General features: G+C 39.0%; 1 protein-coding gene across 2 annotated transcripts; it reads left to right on the top strand.

The window, feature by feature from the left end:
- The first annotated feature begins 9,421 nt into the window (after positions 1-9,421).
- Positions 9,422-22,681, top strand: LOC311291232 (uncharacterized protein). 2 transcript variants are annotated; one of them, XM_084410156.1, is made up of 3 exons: positions 9,422-9,446; positions 16,409-16,631; positions 21,181-22,681. In XM_084410156.1, the coding sequence occupies exons 2-3, from the start codon at positions 16,574-16,576 to the stop codon at positions 22,503-22,505; spliced, it is 1,383 nt and encodes a 460-aa protein (XP_084266282.1). In that variant the 5' UTR covers positions 9,422-9,446; positions 16,409-16,573; the 3' UTR covers positions 22,506-22,681. The 2 variants fall into 2 exon arrangements, with proteins under 2 accessions (XP_084266282.1, XP_084266281.1); XM_084410155.1 differs by having other exon boundaries at positions 9,429-9,465; positions 16,365-16,631.
- Positions 22,682-23,291: the final 610 nt, after the last annotated feature.

Genomic DNA, 23,291 nt, shown 5'->3' with positions numbered 1-23,291 from the left:
AAAAACACCCAATCTGGCAACACCAGCCACCAGACTCTCTCTCGTTCATCAAAATCAACAAATCTTTTTTCGAGTCATTTCGTTCATTTAAGGGGCTTTAAATGTTACTATTAACTGACAAATTCCCCGAACACATCCACCTACGCAATCTTGATCATATTCTGAATTAAGAAATCATTATAATGCAGTCAAAAATCGTTTACAGGGAACATAAATAATTACTTCACCTCGAGTCTTTCGTTTATTTGTCTAACTTAGTGACAGACGCAATAGCATAACTTACAATAGCCGCATCAGCAGTTAGCTGCTGTTTGTTACACACAGTAGAGCAATAAACTGTCTTACCGTTTCAATTGTAGGCAATTCTCTGATTGTTGGAATGGCGCTTTTCCCGAGCTTCGATGCCAACTTCGCCTGATATTGCCCCAAATTTGTGAAGGATTCCGGCGTACAATGTTTAGCACAGCACAGACACCTAACGATAAGCCAGTGGGAAGGGTTGAAGGAACCGCGTCATTAAAAATGAATTTAATCCACTGGTCCCTGATAGCTAGGTCCGTTCTTGGTAGAGAAAACACATTTAGCTGCTACATGTTGATTCTGGCAGTCAACAACAGAGCAACTCACGTGTGCACTACGTTTCTGCATCTTTCTCGACTGAACTGAATATGAGGGGGAGAGGGGCAGGGCTTCCTGCAGCGGTGTCCATATATGGTATATCCTGCCCCGTCTTGACGTCAAGACGGGGCAGAAATCAAAATCTCGTTTTTTAGTGCGCGTGCACGTGGGCTATTTTACAAACCCTGAGGTAAACAAACGCTTCACTTTTAAATATCGGCTTCCCGGCCAGTGTATAATCATTATGCAATCATAACATACATTGATTCTCGTGGAAAAGTGAAAATTGTAGGTTATGACTCCTTTAAGGAAAGTCTTGTGTTCAATTTCTTTAAAAAGCATCAACATTTCACGCCGAGCATAGTTTCAATCGAGTTACGTCGACCTACATATTTCGAACTGTTACTGATTAAATGTTGATTATTATCGAACCGTTTAAACCTTGTTCATGTTCATTTGACAGTGCTTCCCTAGATGAAACGAAAAGAAAGAATTCAGAACTCGAATTCTATTAATTCTATTAATATGAAAGCTACTGGCGCGAACGAAGCTAACGTTGACTAACGTTAGCTGCGCTGTTTTTGCGCTAGCAGCTCATTTTCGTTCTGCTAGTTGGCAAAGAATTAGTTGCTAGGCTAGACACCATTTTTATTGAATGCAATTTACGTGAATAATATTTACGAGCAGTCTTTGATCTGTGGAAGAAAATAAAGTGGAACAAATGTTAGCTGGCTTAAGGCCAATTCATACCGGACAAACGCCAACAAACATGTTTTGTCCTAAAGTATGTGCACATTTTGATCCTGTAAGAAAATATTTATTTTTCTTATGTAAATAGAGGAATGATGTGGGACTTTGGTCTGCTGAAAGCTGGGTCATGTCTGTTGCTGAGTGAGATCGGGACTCTTATTATGAAAATGAACTGAGGACTCTTATAAGCAGCTGCGCCGGCCACCTCACAGTTGCTGGGGATTATGATTTACGCTAAAACGTTTGCTCCTGGTTTTACAGGTATGATACAACATATGTTCATGCTGCAACTATTTTGTGTATTAATGTTCTCGGTTGTTAAGATCTATGTGCAGACCGTCCGCCATTTTGTGAACGCTGTGTATGACGTCGTGAAGTGCATTTAATGGCCTTTTGCACAGGGGCCTGTAACAGATGCACTCTCGACATTTAACAAAATATAAAATGAGAAGAAAGTTGTGTCTGAAAGCTGCAATCTTTTACTTGTATTGGTTAAAATGAATGAATATCTCGTGTTTTTCCGTGGGTGCTTGAGTTTGTCGGTGTCTGATTGGGCAGTGTGAACATGACACTTATTTTTCATAACATTCTGAATACAACGACCAACTTTTGTTGGTGACTTTTTTTTGTTGGTGTTTGCTGGCGTTTGTCTGCGGTGTGAATTGGCCTCTAGTTGTACTTATGGCGCAAACTGAAATCGCACTTTATAGCTAACATCAACATTACCTTTGGCTAAATGCGGTACAGACAGGTTTGAAAAGTTTATTAGCTACCCTAGGGCTGGGCGATATGACTGAAAACTGTATCATGATGATGTAAGCCTTTCATATCGGTCGATAATATTGATATTTTTTATGACCTAGCCTATTTAAAATAAGGACCAGGAGAAAAATATATTACATTCAACATTTTTATTTTAAACTTAACCTTCCTCTGATTATAATCCCCTCAGTTATAAAGGCAGAAATGTCAACACAACCATGGAAAACAACACCATGGAAGACACAAAAGACAGGTCTTCTCGGGAGGCTGTGCCCACAGGTAGGAATTCTACAAAGTGATCTCTCTCGGTTTACTCTGACATATCTACGTACAATGTTTTGCTACTAATCTGTTATGCCTGCTTTTTCTTGTGTCTCACAGCAATTGCTAAGGAGATCCTCATCCAGCTTGATTCTATCAGAGAGCAGCAGTTGCTCATCCTGATGCAGCTCCAACAAATCTCCAGCAGTTCCAGACTTCATTCCAGACCCAACACATTTTGGGCTCCCACTTTCAACTATTGAGGAGCTACAATGCTTGGAGGAGACATTAAAGAATCCAGAGGAGAAGAAGAATTTGGTGAGTTAAATTATGCATTAATCAGATCATTCCTAAAAGTCAGTCCCCACTCTCACTCATGCTATATTCCTTAAATAACTAACGAGTTACATGTCTTTGTTTCAGACTGTTCTCCTTGGAATGGTCGGAGGCATGACTCTTAAAGACACTGTGGGGTGGGTCCTGAAAAGAGCAATGAACACTTCGCTGGCGAGACTCATTAAAAGTGTGGTTCTGGGTGAGTGTCAGTGCTGGATAACTGCACTGTGGTGACATCCCAGGGCTCTACAGTGCAACCTATTTATTTATTTATTTATTTATTTATTTATTTATTTAACTGGCTGTGAAAGTGACAAAGTATTTAAGAGCACCAGTGCGACTGACCTGAGCAGGTTCTATGGGTGCACCCTCCATTGAAACTAGGGCTGTAACGATTCCTCGATTAAAGTCGAGCACTCGATTTAAAAAAATCCTCAATTGCAATTTAGCTGTGTTGAGTAACCGGCAAAATACTGGAAGTGGCGCATTCCACAGACGAGAATCCATGAATAACATTATTACACCGTTTTCTAAGGCTACGCGATCTATTTAAAACCATTTACAATCATAATATAGCATAGTGCTATCATGAAATCACAAAGGCTGTGATTTAGTTAAGAAAAAAAAATGCCCCGGCAAGTAATTTTATCAAATATCGCCTTTTAATGGGTAGGTTAATTTCTCATTGATCAGAAGGTGCTCCTAAATTTTTCACTGTGCTCCTAAACTTTTTAAATTAAAAAGAAATGTAAGTGTTGAGCCCTGCATCCAAATTAAGTTTTGGTGGTTGCTGAGTAACATCACGTGGTCATGCTGCCCTCTTCTATCTTGTGTTTTTCTCAGATGCAGTCCACCGGGATGCCCTGACCAAAGATTCTACAGAAGAGGAGACCGAGCTGCTCATCACCAGGTGTCTGCAGTTAGCCTCTGATAGGGATGCTGGCCGAAGCCAGAGGGCGAACAGGCAGACAACGTAGACAACTCAAACGCGGTGGGCCAGAATTAAATGTTTCAAAGTTAAAAATGTTGATATTGGAAAATGGTATTTGAACTCCTTGATTCTACATTAATGCTGTGATATTATTTCTATTATATTCTTTTCAATTCAAATCTGTTATTAAAAAGTGTGTGTGCATAGACGACTCAAAAACGCAGTGGGCCAGAATTAAATGTTTCAAAGTTAAAAATGTTGATATTGGAAAGTTGTATTTGAACTCCTTGATTTTACATTATTGCTGTGATATTATTTCTATTCTATTCAAATCTGTTATTAAAAAGTGTGTTTATCCTATTTTTGTAGTGTGGTCCAATAAAAAATGCATTAAACATGAAACCTGTCTTCCTTGTGTGCTGTTTTACTTTGTTTATCTTGCATAAATAACGGCTGCAAAGCAATTTTAGTATTAACCTGATATGAATGGAAATCATAGTTCAAAGTTCAAATAAGCCCAAATAAGGAACGGGATTGAAGGCGAGCTTACGTCCTCTCACTCGGGTTTCCGCAATCGGGCCGCGTCAAAACCGAGCGCTCGGCCGAGTGTCTTTAGCCTTAATCGGGCCGCGTTAAAACCGAGCGCTCGCAGAGCAATCGGACCTAGATTCATGCCGAGGATTGGCCGAGTGTTATAGCCTTAATCGGGCCGCTTTCGGCCCGCACATTTTTTGCTAGCTGGGGGAGTCCCGAATGTCTAGCGTTAGACACTATTTCTTGACCGCAACCTGAGAGAATCAATCTACTAGCACTTTAATCTTAGTTCGTTTTCTTAATAAGATTTGCACCAGTTCAGCCAGAATTAGGAGATTGTGTACTTGCGTTTTGGATGTTCCTGGGCGCGTGCGTTCCCATCTGTGACGAAGTTGCTGGAGGGAATCTCTTCAGAGCTGATTGGCTGGCAGTCGGTCGATGATGCGTTCTGAGGGACAGCACTCGATGGTGAGTGGTTGGTTGGCCTTACCGGGTGGCGCTTCGTACGCGGGATTTCCTGGATTGCGGGTTGCTATGCAACGGAGTTTCTTCTGAGTCTGGAGCAACTCTGAGAGGGTTTCCTTTGACGAAGTTCAACGAAGGATCTTACGGAAGAGTTAATGAGTTTTGAGTGAGCTCTTGTTGGTTTGAAAAGTATGTAAGCATACACACTGGACGATGGAAAGGTCAGCACAAACATAAGCAAGAGCAAAAGTCACTGCAAAAGCAAGGCAAAAAGCAACGCCTAGCTGCTTGTCATTGGGTTATAAGCGTGTCCATCTGACCCGTCCTTCTTAGTGTGACAGCCAATCAGATATTGTCTTGGGCGGGACCTACGCGCCGTTCTCCGGTTCTTGCATATGTCCACGTGATCGCGTGTGCTCTCGTGTGAGTTTAGTTAAACGCTTTAATAAGCATAATAGTTTAAATATGGTGTGCATCCTACACACATCTACTTTATATCAAAATTCTAGAAATCATTTACCCATCAAGTAGTATGAATGTAAATCAGTAGCAAAACTCGAGAGCACGTAGATGTGAACTTGAGAACTTGTACAATAAATATTCGTACTTGTACATGAACATTTACACTCACAGCTCCAATGTGAAAACCTGTAAAATAAAAATCTGAAGTTGAATGTTGAAATTTGCACTCGCAGACAATAGTCACAAACCTGTATTCTGAATCTGAAGCAGCAGACAAGTAGACACAAATGTGTAAAATGCCATTCACAGAAATACAACGACAGACACAAACTTGTAATATATATTTTGCGTTTAATCTTACATTCACATTCGCGGTACAACCTCAATTAGGCACTTGCAACTTCTCAAATCTGTCACTGCAATTTCAAATTTCGCGCCTTGACTTTTGCTACTCTTTTCGCGATATATCAGGTGCAAAACTAACTTGTGCACTTGAAACTCAGAGGCGGTGAGAGAGAAAGGGGGGCGGGAGGAGGAGGAGGGGGGGGGTCAAAGGAGCCGTTTTATTGGTTGGCACCTAGCCAATGAAATGGGACTTCGATGATGTCACGAAACCCACATGCACTGAAACGCTATTAGACTGATATTAAAAGAAATAAACAATATTATCAAACTCAGTAAACACCATGCTAATAATGCATACTACAGAAAAGCAGATGAGCACAGAATATGACGAAAGAAAGCAAATGTGTGTTCAGTGCAAATAAACTTGCTGCCTGTGTTTTATTAATAATGCAACGAATTATGTTTTTTGTTATTGTTTTTTTATATATATATATATATATATATATAACTGTTGATCCATTAAGCCTCATTAAGCGTTTTCTTGGTTTTCTATGGGAAAAAAACGTACAATTGTTGCGTTCATATTCTGTGCTCAATTGCTTTTCTGTGTGCTTTGTTTGTATGGTGTTTCCTGAGTTTGGTCTTTTAATACCACTGTCTCAATTAAACGCGTTGTGTTCATATTCTGTGCTCATCTGCTTTTCTGTAGAATGCATTATTAGCATGGTGTTTACTGAGTTTGATAATATTGTTTATTTCTTTAAATATCAGTCTAATAGCGTTTCAGTGCACGTGGGTTTCGTGACATCATCGAAGTCCCATTTCATTGGCTAGGTGCCAACCAATAAAACGGCTCCTTTGACCCCCCCTCCTCCCGCCCCCCTTTCTCTCTCACCGCCTCTGAGTTTCAAGTGCACAAGTTAGTTTTGCACCTGATATATCGCGAAAAGAGTAGCAAAAGTCAAGGCGCGAAATTTGAAATTGCAGTGACAGATTTGAGAAGTTGCAAGTGCCTAATTGAGGTAGTACTGCGAATGTGAACGTAAGATTAAACGCAAAATATATATTACAAGTTTGTGTCTGTCGTTGTATTTCTGTGAATGGCATTTTACACATTTGTGTCTACTTGTCTGCAGCTTCAGATTCAGAATACAGGTTTGTGACTATTGTCTGCGAGTGCAAATTTCAACATTCAACTTCAGATTTTTATTTTACAGGTTTTCACATTGGAGCTGTGAGTGTAAATGTTCATGTACAAGTACGAATATTTATTGTACAAGTTCTCAAATTCACATCTACGTGCTCTCGAGTTTTGCTACTGATTTACCTTCATAAAGTAGGTACCAAAATACGGATTTATCTGTTAATGTGAAAAGTGTTTAACACACAAAATTAACTTGAGTAATATAAAGCATACATAGAGGATACACATGTATGAGGCAACTTCTAGTGATTAGTTCCTATAACTGAGGTAGACAACCCTATACGAATAGGCTGTAATGAGAGTTAAACACACAGAAAGAACTCCACAGGTTATATAAAACATACATGATACTGAAGATATATGTGAGGTAAATACTGGTGATCAATTCAGTTTATTGGAAGCAATTTTGAGACTGTTGTTTGTATTAAACCACAATTAAGTGGGTTAATTTCAGTCTATTGGTTTTGGAGACAAAAGTCTCTGGAATTTACAGCTGCAGGAAGGAGGTTCCCTGGTTTAAGATTTGTGGCCATGGGAATGCCTTAGCGTCCTTCGTTTCCTGATAAGGCTGTGGATTTATGCATTGGGGTCACCACAGGGTTTCTTGGCCATTTGGTCTTAAGTTTGGGGAACAAAGAGAAATCTGTTCCTGCTGTACTGGCATCGCTGATATGAGATTAGACACGCACAAAAAGGTAAAGGGGGGTGACATCTCCTTTAGCCATCTCGGCACCATGACTGTGTTTTATGACTTACTAATGGTTCAATGGGGAATCGTTCCGAACTGTGGAATGCGGTGTTGGGTTCATATGAAATGGACTGTTCAAGGATAATCCATGCCTTTGCACTGCATTATGCTCAAAACTGAGCCACTAATATATTTATAAAAGTAAATATAAAAACATAGAGGTTATGCCCTTAAATGAGCCACCTAAAAACAATTAAAGGCATAGTTCACCCAAAAATGGTTCAAGTTGTTCCAAACCTGTTTGTAATATTCATTTGTTCATTCATGTCTAGTATGAATGTGTATGTATGTTCGAATCTGTAGTTGATTGGTTCACTTTAAATTGGTGAAAGGGTAATCACCTATAACTCTAAGCTGATATTAACATTTTCAATGATCTGTTTGATGTTGTTGTTTTTATTAACCATTATTATTTTTTATTAAAACATGGCTCAGTTTAGGGCATTACCTGTCAGCTGTTCTAAAGAACTTCTGATAATACACTTATATTTCATTTTAAGAATATATTAAAAGGATAGTTCACCCAAAAATGGTTCAAGTTGTTCCAAACCTGTATGAGTTTCTTTCTTCTGCTGAACACAAAAGATGATGTGTTTAAGAATGTTGGTAACCGGACAGTTGACGGTGCCATTTGACTTACATTTACATTTACTCATTTAGCAGACGCTTTCATCCAAAGCGACTTACAACTGAGGACTAAAACAAGCGAGTCATCGTGAAGTGGCAAAAAACTATGTACTGGATCCCTTATTTCCACGCTTTGTTTCTTCATTGTGCAGACCGCCCAGGCAAAACCGTCACACTAGCCTAGTCAAAGTTTAAAGGTAATATTAAATAGTCATTAAAATACAATAAAATAATCAGTGTTGGGTGTAATGCAATACTAACTTATTAATTAACGAATTACTGTAATTTAATTACTTTTTATTCTAATAGTAAAATAAGGATTTACAAAAAAAAATTGGTACAGTAATCTTATTACACTGCTGAAGATGTAATTAGAAGCTTTTAGTAGAATAAAGTAAAAATTACGAGACAGTCTAATGTATAAGGTTTTTTTTTTTTTTTTTTTTTAGTAAGGAAATGCGCTAGTCGAACTGCCTCGGACATGGATCTAAACATAATAGTAGCTTTTTACTTTTATCTGGGGTTTCAACAAAAGGAAATTCTACAGGTGCTAATCTACCAAAATGGCATTATTATTTGTCTTAGGACGTTACAGTATATACCGAGCCGGACTTTACAGGCGAAAAAGGACTTTACATTGGAAGTGTTTTAACCTTTCATCTCTCTGCTTGGTTTGACCATTTAAACTGCAAACTTAAGAACAAGCTTAACAGGATAGTGTTGATGGCTATAGTAAAATAGTAGAAAACCCCCCAAAACACCTGACCCAAATATACACTGACAGAATGAGAAAGAAAGCTAGGAAAATCGCTGTAGATTGTATACTCACCCTATCTGGCCAGTTTGAGCTTCTGAAGTCTGAGAGGCGCTAGTACTTTAATATATTTATATCCCAAATGGCATTAGTATCCATAACCAAACCAAGTGACAACAACAAATGAGTTGTTATCCTAATGTATTTAAGTATATTTGTTTTCATTATGATATTTTATATTGTACATTTTTTCTGTAGGCTATGTTTATCTGTCTTGTATGTTTGGTGAGCCAAAGAAAAAAAATCCACCCTGGTGAACAAAGATGTATTCTATTCTATTCTATTCTATTCTATTCTATTCTATTCTATTCTATTCTATTCGGCAGAATAAGCTGTATAGACCATTCTAAACACTTTTCAGACTGGATGGAGGCGATCCTCCTATTTTGTGCTTCACTTGAAAAAGTTCCTTTCACCTTTAGTAACTGGAGTCACTTCAGTTCTACAATAATAATAATGGATGGAAGGTTACTAGGAAGCTGAATCTGCGTGGCCCTGATTGGCTGTGAGTGCGTCCCGTACGCGCGTGCGTTGGAGACCGATGACGTCACCGCTCGCTCTTTTGAGTTTCAGCGTCGAGTCTTCTGAGGTGAGGAGAGCTGTTTAAGGTATTTCTCATATTTGCACGACCATCAAACACACTTTACACAGTTTAATTAAGCGACAGACTCATTTCTGTATTGTTTTCATCGATCACAGCGATACTTGTGCGTCTTTTCTGGCGTCTTCCTACTGAAATAAACATTTAGTGCAGCAGCAGCGAGCATGAGGAGAATATGTTGAGTTCATTCAGACCAGGGGTGCGTTTCCCGAAAGCATCGTTGGCCAACTATGGTCGCAAGTTCCGTCGTTACCAATAGAGTTCAATGGACATTGCGATGAACTTGCGACCATAGTTGGCTAACGATGCTTTCGGGAAACGCACCCCTGAGCGATTTTGTGTTCGTTTGTGTGATTGTCTCGATGTTTGGAGTGAGAACTGTTACTGAATGTAAAAGTTAAAGTTTGAGATCTGTGAGGGGAATTTATGGGAATCGATCGATCCCAAGTGTTGCTGTTGCCATTTTCATGTTTACCTTGTTTATTTATTTGTCGACATTTATCTTTGGCAGATTACATATTAAAATTGATGTAGACACTTGTCCCTGTATGAGTAATGAGCGTGGGAAATTTTAAATTTATACATGCATGGGAATATTGATAAAGTTGAATGAAGTTTGACATTTTCTTTATTTTTAAGAATTTTATGATCATTGTCAGTTTCTGTACAAATATCCCAGACAGCAAATGAGGTCTTGCCGACGTTGGGGCGCGTGTGCCTGCCCGACATAAAGTGCCTCGGTGAGATGTCTTATGGAGATCGGTAGCTAATCGGCAAGACATCGGGAAGATGGTGGCATTAGAATGATCGCCGACCGTGAGCCAACGTAAACCCGACATGATCGCCGACCGTGAGCCAACGTAAACCCGAAATAATTATGACCTATGCGGCGCGATCCCACTAGAGCTGCGAAAAGCATTCTGTCGCCTCGCTCCCTTTGACTTAACACTGGAACACCTGATTTTCGGCTGCATCGCTGAAAACGTTCCAGTGTTAAGTCAAAGGGAGCGAGAGAACGACAGAATGCTTTTCACCACTCTAGTAGGACCCCACCGTTATATTAGGTCTTATTGATTTGTTTAGGCTAACTGCTGTCAGATTGTGTTCCAAGGACACAAGTTTCCTATTGTGTATCAACAACACTCAATAACAGTTTATGTGATGTGTTAATCATAAAATTTCTTCCCTAACAATTTGACAAGAGCTAGTTGAGAAGTAGGCAGTTTAAATTTAAGTTTAAATTGAAAGTAAGTGATTGTTTATGTGTAGGGTGTATTTCATACACAATCTGACAACCTGGGAAATGTCAGTCTAACAGAAAAAAAGAATGGATCAGTGATTTTAAAATTAAGCTACAGGAGTTTTCCGGGAGAAATAACAAAACAGAAGGGCACCGGGAGATGGACCTTGAAAATTTATTTTTCACTTTGTTTTTGCAAAAGAAGTATCATTTATTTTAGCACTCCACAAATCACACATAGAAAACTACAACAAAAATAAGAAATTCCCTCCAAAATAGTAAATAAAATAAGAAAAAGAAAAATCAGTCCAATCAATTATTTCACTTTAGATGCTTGCACGCCCCGCCTTTGCCGCCACCCATTCCTGTCCCTGCTCAGCCGCAGCCAGTTTCTCACGGTCATCTCTACGTCAGCCTCAGTGGACTTTTGTTGGGCAGGATTTCTTAACACAGCACCTAAACAAAAAAAGAAATAAAGCAACAGGGGGAAAAAATAAGACAGTAGCACAAAAGTCTATATCTTCGTTTGATTGTTTCTATAAAGACAATTCAGAAACAGTGGCGTTTTCTTGCGGAGGCCAAGGGAAGCCAGGCTTCCTCACTTTTTCAGAATATAATCGTCATTTAATAAACACTTTTGTTTTCACAGTTTACGTAATCCTTCTGTCATCTCCTCATCGTCTCTCTTCATTCATTACTGAGCGTTTTATGATGTGTAAAACAGCGCCCCTATAAAAGTGACATGGTGAATGAGCGTTGAAAACATGGTACTGCACCCTGTGTCTGTGAGGAGGCCAGGCTGAGTTGGCAATTGGCATCCCTTGATAGAAAAAAAAAAGAATGATTAACCAATCAGGTGACGCTAATGTCACGACACTGCTCCCCTGTGATTGGTCAGGACAGTGTCAAGGGAAGCCATGAACTTGTTGGCATCAGGCCAATCACATCACGTTATCATCGTCAATGAATGAATGAATGAAATAGCGGAAGATTTGTGGTTTTGTGCCCATCTTTTTAATTCCTTTATTTATTGACCATACACTCAAAACAAAACAAAGACACATTTAAATGTAAGCCTTACAAACAACCTTTTCAGACGTAAGTTTTTCAAGGCGACCGTTATTGATCGTAGTATCACTTTATGGTTCCCATGGAGACACGTCTTTCATTGCTTGTCACACCGCAGGCACAATAGCGCTGAACGATCAGCTTTTATTTCCTTTTTTTATTCAAAATTTCACAAATTTATTAGCTATAGCAGGATAGATCTGATATTCCGATTGTCAAATATGTGCAAGAGGGTGTGTTTTGTTGTTCAAACACCTTTATAACAATCGCGTTAGTTGAGCTGTATGCGCAACATATTTTAGGTATCTAACTTCACGTGCTCAAAGTGTTGGATTGTAACAAGCGTAAGTCCCGGTAAGATGATGCTGGGCGCTCTAATAGTTCATCCAAATAGCAACATATAAATGGTAGCGTATGATTTTCTGCCCCTACCACTTAAAACACACAGCTTAGAGGTTGTGTCTTAATTGGCTTCCTCAGAAATTTTCCCCACGCCACGCCACTGTTCAGAAAAGTCAGAGCATTTTACAAAAAAAAAACTTAAAAGACATTTGGTTGAGAATAGTGTGAGGACAGTATATAAATATCGAGAACAACTGATATAAATACAGACACCATATATGGTTTGAATAGTGACAGAATGTTGCTTCAACACATTGTAGGACTTACTCAGGAGTACCTGATGAATAGGCCGTGATTTAAGGCCTGTCTTCTGACAGACAGACACACAGACAGAGAGAGAGAGAGAGAGAGAGACAGTCAGACAGAGAGAGAGAGAGAGAGAGCCTCTAGCCTACCATAACATAACATAGAGTAAGAAGTACAGACACATAAACCACATCATACACTAAAATATGTCTTACTTTGAGGGGTCCTGTGTGGAAGGCCTGGACGGGATAGAGGGGTTTCACGACACTGCGGCATGTTTGTGTTCACAGACACTTGAAACACAAAGATTAAAAAGGTTAAAACAAAGATTAATGATTCTTTCAGGTAATCAGTGTCAGATCATATCGGATTCAGTCAGAATGATCGTATGAATGAGGGCAGCCTTTTTCCACTCTGCACAGCCTAGCCTACACCAAAGAACCGGCATCAACTGTGTGTGTGAGAGAGAGAGAGAGAGAGAGAGAGAGACTTTTCTTCCTACCCTTAAAACCGAAACAGGCAGCCAGCTACTCTAGTGACTACCAAGTGCAATCTCTGTCTCAGCCTAGTAGTTGAAACATTGTCTTTAATCTAAAGATACCTGCTAGCTAGCCACCATGCTCTTGGGTCAAACTAACTTGACTGTATGTAGTTTTAGACTAAGACAGCTAGTCTGATTGCAGGAGAACAAACTAGATGACTAGACTAGTCATGTAACCGCACTGAGTGTCTGTGTGTGACACAGCTTTAATTGCTTACAAAGTTGTTTTACAGACTCTGTTTTGTGTCTGCGTGTTAATTAACTTACATTCAGGAGAGCACATCCCTTCATCACTGGGTGTGTCTTGCTGTCAATCATCTTGTGGCACTAGGAAATACAGAAAAAGGCCCGTTACACAAAGAACAGCATCACCCAGGTCCAACTAACAGAGCTAAACGAGTGGTTCTCAAGCAGTGGTTCTCAAACAGTCAGGAAAGCCTTCAGTCCTCCAGTCCAGTCCCTCTTCTTGAACATTAACTGCGGTCTCTTGGAAAGACAGAAAACCTTGGCTTACTGATCACACTAGTAATATAAACTCAAAAATCATATCTGGAACATCAAACTATGGTATGCGCTGTGGACCTGTGCAGTACACTGTGTCTGCTTGAGTTTAGGGACCTGATGCATTTTACTATTGAGGGTATACCTCCACTGTTACCTTCACTATATGATGATGTGGGATGGGCTGGAGGAGTTAAACGAGGGGTGGGAGGGTGGGCCAGCTTTCTTCTTACTGACACTTAAAATAAGATTAAAAAAGGTTACAACAAAAAGATGTCCGATATAGTGCTCAAAAGTCAACAATTGGGAATTTACATCATTAAAAGAAGTCTTTAGTTGTCTTTGAGGTTAATTAAAACACATACTTACTGTACAAAGGCAAAGAGCCTGAAAAGAGTACTCTGAAAAGAGCCTTTGGGGTGTATGTAGCTCCTGTTGAGAAAAAGAAGAAACATGAAAAGGAGTCAAATATATTGCAAATTCCTTTGTGAATTAATATGCACTCAGTTTTAATTTATCTTTATTGACTAAAACAGTATGTTAAGAAAATCAGAACTGAAGGATGACTTTTAGATTGATCACTTACAAAAATCTGATGTAAATTGATCACTGAAAAAACAGATAAGACAATTATTTTATTTTGTTTAAGTTACAAAGGTTAATAAAGGCTCTATTTCATGAATAGGTGTGTGTCAAAAAAAAACACTTACTTCACTTACTATCACTTTACTACTTCATAACCACTTCTTTGTCTGACTGTCTGCGCGCTTGTACTGCTACTAAACTGAGCTCTTGACAGGTCTACTTTTCACGTTACCATAGAAACGCACAAAAAAAAGAGCTGGGCTTTAATTTTAAGCATGTCACTTAGACAAAATCATTAAAAATGCCTTCAGAGTGTAAGGGGTTAATATTATAAAAGGACAGATGTCATTTTTGTGTGGAAAAAAGACAGTCCGTCAATTTTATGACCGTTTATTAGTTTAACCTGGCTGTTTACCGAACGATTCTCCTCTGAAAGAGAAAAACAAGTTCCCCTCATGTCTAAAATAACTCACTGAAAAATATTTAATACGAGAACATATAACAGTCAGTTAATAACAACTAACCAAGTCTAAAAACACACGTTAACGTTAATCCTCCGGCAATTTCTGTCATCCGTTTATCGAAAACATTTCTCAGAAAACTCAACGTTTTTCTAACAAAATAATATTTTTCAATAAAAAAATAAGTACACAAAACAAAATAAACACATACTGGCCTGAAAATTGTTTGTTTGAAATGGATAAACATACCTGATCACAGGAGAGTCCGTTGAGTACTACCGAGACGATCTGTGTAGACTTGATCACGCGCATAAAAACGTGCACGCGCCACCTAACGGTAGATGTAGTAGGCAGCAGCATTTTTGAAAAAAAAAGAAGCGGGATCGGCAAAATGGTTCCTCACGGTTCCTCCGCCGATCTCCGGAGTGTGCAGTGAATTGGAGTGGCTGTAGACTCATCCCGCCGATGGTTTACCCACCTAAGTTTTTTGGTGTGCAGGGGAAAAACCCCTTACGATACTTTGCCGCTGGTGCCCTCCAATTGCCAACGTTGGTAAGACCGAGCGTGCTGTCTGGGATGTAACATGTTAATTATGGACATACTTAATTGCAATTAATAGTTATTATAAAGTCAAACTATATTTAGAGATCTCCTGTAAATTGTCACTTAAAGCTCATTTCATTGGTGTCAGCAGTTAGTCAATAGTTAAGAGAGTGAGTTAGTTACTTTGTTTCACGACTGTGTGGTCCTTTACAGGTTTCTGAATGATATCACATCCTGTGACATGATATTGAATGCATGACTTTATCAAAAATGGGGCCTTTATATTGGTTACTCCGAATGACATCAATTAAATTCATTTTTACGGACATTCTTTCACTTAAAGCTGCCGTCGGCAACATTTTTTTGATCAAATTCAGTGAAATCGACACTATAATCCGACAGAACAACATAAAATAGGTGGTTTTAGAAAAAAACCCGAGCTTCTAACTCCACCTGGAGCGTGTTATTTGTTTTGCAAAAATCCACCGCTCCCGTCTCATCGGGTCCAATCAGCGCAGGGGGGTGTGAGATCTGACTGTCAATCACTGTTCGTGCACACGCCACAGATCCCCCCTCCCTCGCGCAGACGCGCACATTACAATATCACATGCACACGACACGCCTGAAGTTCGCCTGAAGATTGTACGAAGCGTGATGGCGGAGAGAAAATCTACTAACAAGCTTCCAATTCCTCGGTTATTGCTATCTATGGATAGATTAGCCAGGGCAGCCTACCTCCGAGTCCATGGTGTTGATCGATGCTGAAGAGACGCGCGCGTTCACAGAAAATCTGGCGCACACGCACTGACGATGGGCGGGTGCTCGTTGGTAGTGGGGGAGGGGCATGAGAGTTGTAAACATTCAAAATTTTGGCTAAGTCCACTCAATCTGCCAGACTTGCCGACTGCAGCTTTAACAAAGAAATTACTTTTACACATAATTTTAATACCATTTTGCACTATGTTGATATATAGTGTTATAAAATCATGCCAGAATAAATTAATATGTAGTAAAATATAGGCTACTTAAAACCTTTTGGATTCAATAAAAGAGATCAAGTTGTACTATCTTACATACTTTTGATGTAATATCTTTGTTTTTTATTATTATTAAGGCCTTTGGCATTTAGATATCTCCTGCAAATTGTCACTTAAAGCTAATTTCATTGGTGTCAGCGGACTAGTACCAGACAGGGTATTTGTTGGCTAGAATGGCTACTATATGTACGTTTATTTCTGTTGTTTATGCATTAACTGTTTTTCTTACCATTATTTATGTTTGGAATAATTACATTATTTATTATTTTCTATTTTTTCTAGATACCTGTATTTTAATGAAGAAGCAGAATAATATTAGGATTAAGTGAAACTCCTCCCACTGCAATCACATCATCAGTGAAGCTCCTCCCACAGCAATTCTCCAATAAATGCTGTAAATTCCCATCAGCTACAAGTGAAGACGAGCATCAGAGCATCAGGAAGAGCTGAAATCTGCAAAGACTGAGTTTATTAAAGAGGACAGTGAGAACATGAGTGATCCAGAACCCTGCAGAATGAAACACACTGAAGATCCTGAAGAACAAAGAGGTTGGTGTTTATTATTCATTCATTCATGGTGCTGAAGAACATTCATGCTATAAACATTCAAGCACTTCATCACTATTAGATAAACAGTTAAACTATGAAATGGTACAGATTTTCAACAAATGTTCAGTAAGGGAGGTTTGAGACATTTCTATATTGATTGTTAAAGGGTTAGCCTAGTTCACTCAAAAATGAAAATTCTGTCAGTAATTACTAGAGTTGAGCCGGATACTCGGCTGAAACGAGTATCCGGTACGGATAAAGCACTTTTGTCGAGTACGAGTATTATACGAGTAATACGAGTCAATATCTGTGCTCGGATAAAAAAAAAAAAAGAAAGTTATGTTGAGATTAGGGCTGGGCGATATATCGATATAAAGAATATATATATATATATATATATATATATTTTTTTTTTTTTTAAATGCGATATGGAATTAGACCATATCGCATATATCAATATAGTTCAAATTTGCGCTGTGATCCTTGCTCCAAGCAAGCTGACCCGGAGCTCTCTGCATTGCTCCCCGCGCCCCCGCCCATCCTTTTCCACTTTGCGTGCGTGTTTAGAGCATGTTATGTTATAACATGAAATAAAGTCTTTCACCTCAGAAAAACGGACTTTCTTGTCCTGTCAGCCGTTATACTGTAGTCGTAGTAGCGCACACTCAATTGCACGCGCAAATGCGGCGGCGCGCGCTATGTATCGCCTCACTTAGGGCAAAATAAACTACGAGCATGCAACGCCGTTACGTTGTAAATTACACGAAATAAAAGTAATGCAGGTATAATTCTCATTCTATTCACCAGGAGCAGTTTCCATGTTTCATTAACAGTTCTTGTTAGTATTGTGTATTCACCATGGTAACTGTCGTTTCAATATTAACCCCAAAATGCCACTATTTTTCTTTGTGTTATTTTTTTATATTTTTAAATGACTGTGGTGGCTCATACCAACATTGTATTAACAAAAACTAGTTTGGGACTGCTATTTAATACCTTTAGCATTAGGGCTGGGCGATTTAAATCGCGATATTGTTATGCGCATCTCGTCAGTAAAGCCGGTTCCTTGATTAGTAGTAAATCACCATCACCTGCTTTCAGATGAAGCGGCATTTAGGGCTGAGGAGATAATGAAGTGATTAATTTAGTGATGATTGAGCATTATTGAAGACACCTGATGTTAACAAGCAGAATCACTGAAGAAGAAAATCACAAATTGTAAGTTACCATTAAGGTGATGGGAGTTTGCTTTAGTTGGGCTCTAGACCATTATATGTTTACTTTAATATTTACTGTTGTTTGTCTGCTGTTATTGATTTATAACAGTTAAATGAACAAAGTAAAATGTGATCTGAGAGTGTTGGTTATGTTTTGACATAATCATGCAGTGATCTGAAAAAGGAAACTTATTGAGATAGTTTGGTTTAACTAGCTGCAGTTTAGTGATTCTACAGCCTATGATTATCAGTACTTTACTTCAAAATATTTAATAAACATTGTTCTGATCAAAAGACGTTCAGAAAAATTCATTTAAAACACAGACATCAATAATCAGCCTGTGAATCTCAACAATGGTGACAATAATAAAGCATGTTGCAGTGGCTGCCACCAATCACAACTCATTAATGGCTCCCATCATGCATTGCGGTATGAATAAATTATGATCTGAATTGTCTATGTAATTTACTTTTCCTAATTGAATATTCTGCTCCTCACCATTGTTGAGATGCATAGACTGAATCTTGACATCTGTGTGTGCCTAAAAGAATGATTTTTTTTTTTTAAACAACTTTTAAGAAATCCTTTATACTATATCAAAAATTCTGGGCATTTATGCAGATTCACTAACCAACAACATAAATCGAAGTCAGAAAGAAGGATTTTAATGAGTTCAGTGATCAAGTTCAAATGATGATTGTCATAATATAACCAACACCATCAGATCACTTTTTTCTTTGTTCAACTGGTGATTATAATTCAGAAAAAAACAGACAAAAAAAATCTAAAGTTGATAATATAAGGGTCAAGAGCCCAACTAAAGCAACCATTGATCGTCATAACGGTAACTTACAATTTGTGATTTTCTCCTTCAGTGATTCTGCTTGTTAACATCAGGTGTCTTCAATAATGTTCAATCATCACTAAATTAATCACATAATTATCTCATTAACTTCAACACTCTTGAGTGTGGACTCATACACTCCCAGGAGTGTTAAATTAACACTGGAGTTTTTGCTGTGTACAAAGAGCCGTAGTTAACTGACAAGCTGAGCCATATCGCATTAATTATCGCTGGCGATACGTACGCGATATTAATGCGATATGGCTCAGCTTGTCAGTTAACTACGGCTCTTTGTAGTAAATGCCGCTCCATCTGAAAGCACTGTGATGGCGATTTACTACTAATCAAGGAACCGGCTTTACTGACGAGATGCGCATGACAATATCGCGATTTAAATCGCCCAGCCCTATTTAGCATAGACCAATGTTTATTAGTACTAGTCTTTACTATTAGTCATATTCTTACAATTTATGTTAAGTAAAGGGGGACAGTACTTCAGTGTGTGTGTCAACAAATTTTGAAAAAAATAAAACATGAAAAATAAAAAAATATCGGGATAGCCTATATATATCATATATCGAAATTCAGCCTAAATATATCGGGATATGACTTTTGGTCCATATCACCCTGCCCTAGTTGAGATGAAAACTCTTGTTCATTACATTTTACTTCATAATTGCAACCGCATGTGTTGTATTCATTGTTGCAAAACTTGTTCTGTAGTTCGTTTGTTATCGTGATCAAAACCATTGATCTGAAGCTCAATGCTGATGCTGTCATGTAAATAGTTTTCTAATCAGCAATAAATATAACAATTTCTGATCAACCCATATCAATTGCATGCTTAAAATAACATACCGGTTAAAGCCCCGCCCATTTCAAGACAACCCAACCCACTTCCGGGTTAAATCCCGCCCACTTCCGGGTTAGGCCCCACCCAGTCCGAGTACAGATACAGATACAGATAATTCATATGGTTAACAGATACAGATACAGATACAGATAATGCTGTGCTCGCTCATCCCTAGTAATTACTCACCCTCATGTTGTTCCAACTGCGTAAGACCTTCGTTCATCTTCGGAACACAAATTAAGATATTTTTGATGAAATCTGAGCTCTGTCTGACTCCTCCGTAGGCTGCTAGGTGGCCCAAACTTGCTGGCCCAGAAAAGTTATTAAAGAGATTGTTAATATAGTCCAAGTGACTACAGTGGCTCAATCTTAAGTTTATCAAGCGACGAGAATACTTTTTGTATACTGGAGTTAACAATATTTTAGTGTACAGTTAATCACAAATTCAGTCAGCATTGTCATGACTCATTATCCCATGATGAAAGGTAAGACGGTGAAACAACATCACGATACACGATACAACATTTTGTTGATTCAATTTGCAAAACCGAAGCATAATTCAACATTGGTTCAACAACGTCGAAATACAATCTTTTGAAAGAAGAGACTGTGAAACAACGTCACGACATCAACGGTGAAACAACGTCACGATTTCAACGTTGATTCGTTTTGCACAATCGAAACATAATCCAACATTGATTCGACCTTGGTCCCTTTCGCTCACCGGTGAATCAACGTTGAAATGCCGGCTGTTTTTTGTAAATGTAAATGTTCCAATCAATGATCCAGGCAGCGCCAGCGCGTTCTCGTCTCCCTCCTTCATTTTACAGTCGAATGGTGGCTAGAACGGCTCCAGGTTCAAAGGTCAATATGGAATGGATTAATCTGCGTTATTTTTTTAAACGCGTTATTTTTTTTCTCAGATTAATTAATCGAAATTAACGCGTTATTGTCACAGCCCTAGTTTATATATTAGACTTTTTATATTTACTGTTGCACTAAAGTCCAAAAGTGAAGAATTGATGTTATTTATTACTTGATTGTTCAAGCTACCTCACATAAGTGCTCTGTTTATTAACGGAGTTGTTGAATGTTAAAATAAGGTGAATTAAATAAAAAATAAGGAACATCCTGGATCTGTTTTTTCGCTCTTCTTTATTCTTTTTTTATATATTATAGAAGTATCGGATCGGGACTCTGTATCGGTAGATACTCAAAATCAAATGACTCGGACTCGAGGGCAAAAAAAACCTGATTGGGACATCCCTAACTTTAAGTCACTTGAGCAGCTTGCAGCTCTTCATTTAGATCTCGCTACTGATTTACACCGGCATTGCTGACAATGACCTCATTCTGATAATGTTGCACAATTAAAATCAAAGATGATGACGCATACGAAAGATAACGCAGCCTCTATTGTTATTGATTCTTTGCGGAAGTCTACCGGAAGTTAAGTTTGGGCAACAAAGGTGCGCATGCGCAGTAACGGTTGTTTTTGTTGCCGCCTTTGAAACCATCCATTTAAATGCATGATATTTTTTTATATATTTTATGTCATTTCACTTCATATTGCTCTCTTCAAATTATTTTGATGTACTGAAAATGCAATTAACTTTCTTTTTTTTCCATGTCAGACCTGATGGAAGAGAGTGAGGAGAGTGAAGAACTGAGTGAAGTGGAGGAGGAACATCATGTCAAACCTGGAGAAAAACCGTTGAGTCGCTCAAAGACTAAACAGACATTTTTAAAGAAAACAAAAGCCAAGAAATCTGCAACCTGCACTCAGTGTGGAAAGAGTTTCACAACCAAACAAAGTCTTGATATTCACATGAGAGTTCATACTGGAGAGAAGCCATTCACATGTGATCAGTGCGGAACGAGTTTCTCAGTCAAACAACATCTTAAGATCCACTTGAGAGTTCATACTGGAGAAAAGCCGTTCACATGTGATCAGTGTGGAAAGAGTTTCTCAATCAAACAACATCTTAAGATCCACTTGAGAGTTCATACTGGAGAAAAGCCGTTCACATGTGATCAGTGCGGGAAGAGTTTCACACGAAAATACTATCTTGAGTGTCACATGAGAATGCACACTGGAGAGAAGCCATTCACATGTGACCAGTGTGGGAAGGGCTTCAGTCAATCAACACACCATAAGATTCACATGAGGATCCACACCGGCGAGAAACCGTATGCATGTGATCAATGCAGCGAAACATTTCTTGATTCATCAAACCTGAAGAAACACCTGATGCTTCATAAGAAGGAGAAGCCACATTCATGTTCTGAATGTGGAAAGAGTTTTTCACTGCTGCCATATTTACATAAACATCAGAAAATTCATACTGGTGTGAGAGAGTACATGTGCTTTGAGTGTGAGAAGACTTTTACTTCAGCGATCTGTTTAAAACTGCACCAGAGAATTCACACTGGAGAAAAACCTTACATGTGTTCACACTGCGACAAGAGATTCAGTCAGTCATCATCTCTGAAATCACATGAGATGATCCACAGGAAAGAGAAACCGCACACGTGTGATCAGTGTGGAATGGGTTTCAGACACAAATCAAGTCTTAAGTATCACATGAGTATTCACATCGGGAAGAAACTGTTCAAATGTGATCAGTGTGGGAAGAGCTTCAGTCAAACAACCAACCTGAAGCAACACATGAGGATCCACACTAGAGAAAAATCATACATGTGTTCACACTGCGACAAGAGATTCAGTCGCTCAGCACATCTGAAAACACATGAGAGGATCCATACTGGAGAAAAACCGTACAAGTGTTCACACTGTGACAAGAGATTCAGTCTGACAGCAAATCTGAAAAGACATGAGAGGATCCACACTGGAGAAAAACCGTACAAGTGTTCACACTGCGACAAGAGATTCAGTCTGACAGCACATCTGAAAAGACATGAGAGGATCCACAAGAGAGAAGCCGCACAAGCTGTGTGATCAGTGTGGAAAGAGTTTTTCTTTTAAAAGTCACCTGAAGCTACACATGAAGATCCATACAGTGGAGAAACCACATCAACACAGTCTGAAATCACAGTAAGTAGTTAATCAAAATTAATGAAGGTCTAATGAGGTCTAAGTCAAGTCTCAAGTCCCTGAGGTCCAAATCAAGTCTCATGTCCATGATGTCCAAGTGAAGTCTCAAGACCCTGAGGTCCAAGTGAAGTCTCAAGACCCTGAGGTCCAAGTGAAGTCTCAAGACCCTGAGGTCCAAGTGAAGTCTCAAGTCTTTGAGGTCCAAATCAAATCTCAAGTCCCTGAGGTCCAAATCAAGTCTCAAGTTCCTGAGGTCCACGTCAAGTCTCAAGTTCCTGAGGTCCACGTCAAGTCTCAAGTTCCTGAGGTCCACGTCAAGTCTCAAGTTCCTGAGGTCCACGTCAAGTCTCAAGTTCCTGAGGTCCACGTCAAGTCTCAAGTTCCTGAGGTCCACGTCAAGTCTCAAGTTCCTGAGGTCCAAGTTAAGTCTCAAGTCTTTGAGGTCCAAGTAAATTCTCAAGACCCTGAGGTCCAAATCAAATCTCAAGTTCCTGAGGTCCAAGTAAATTCTCAAGACCCTGAGGTCCAAATCAAATCTCAAGTTCCTGAGGTCCAAATCAAGTCTCGAGTCTTTGAGGTCCAAGTAAATTCTCAAGACCCTGAGGTCCAAATCAAATCTCAAGTTCCTGAGGTCCAAGTAAATTCTCAAGACCCTGAGGTCCAAATCAAATCTCAAGTTCCTGAGGTCCA

The sequence above is a fragment of the Rutilus rutilus genome (assembly GCF_951802725.1).
Source record: "Rutilus rutilus genome assembly, chromosome: 1".
NCBI classification, from domain to species: domain Eukaryota; kingdom Metazoa; phylum Chordata; class Actinopteri; order Cypriniformes; family Leuciscidae; genus Rutilus; species Rutilus rutilus.
This window is presented reverse-complemented; position numbering and strand designations above follow the sequence as displayed.

Coding starts and splice junctions, on each gene's coding strand:
- LOC311291232 (XM_084410156.1), top strand. CDS start 16,574: ATGAGTGATCCAGAACCCTGCAGAATGAAACACACTGAAGATCCTGAA. Junction 16,632..21,180: donor AGATCCTGAAGAACAAAGAG/GTTGGTGTTTAT, acceptor TTTCCATGTCAG/ACCTGATGGAAGAGAGTGAG.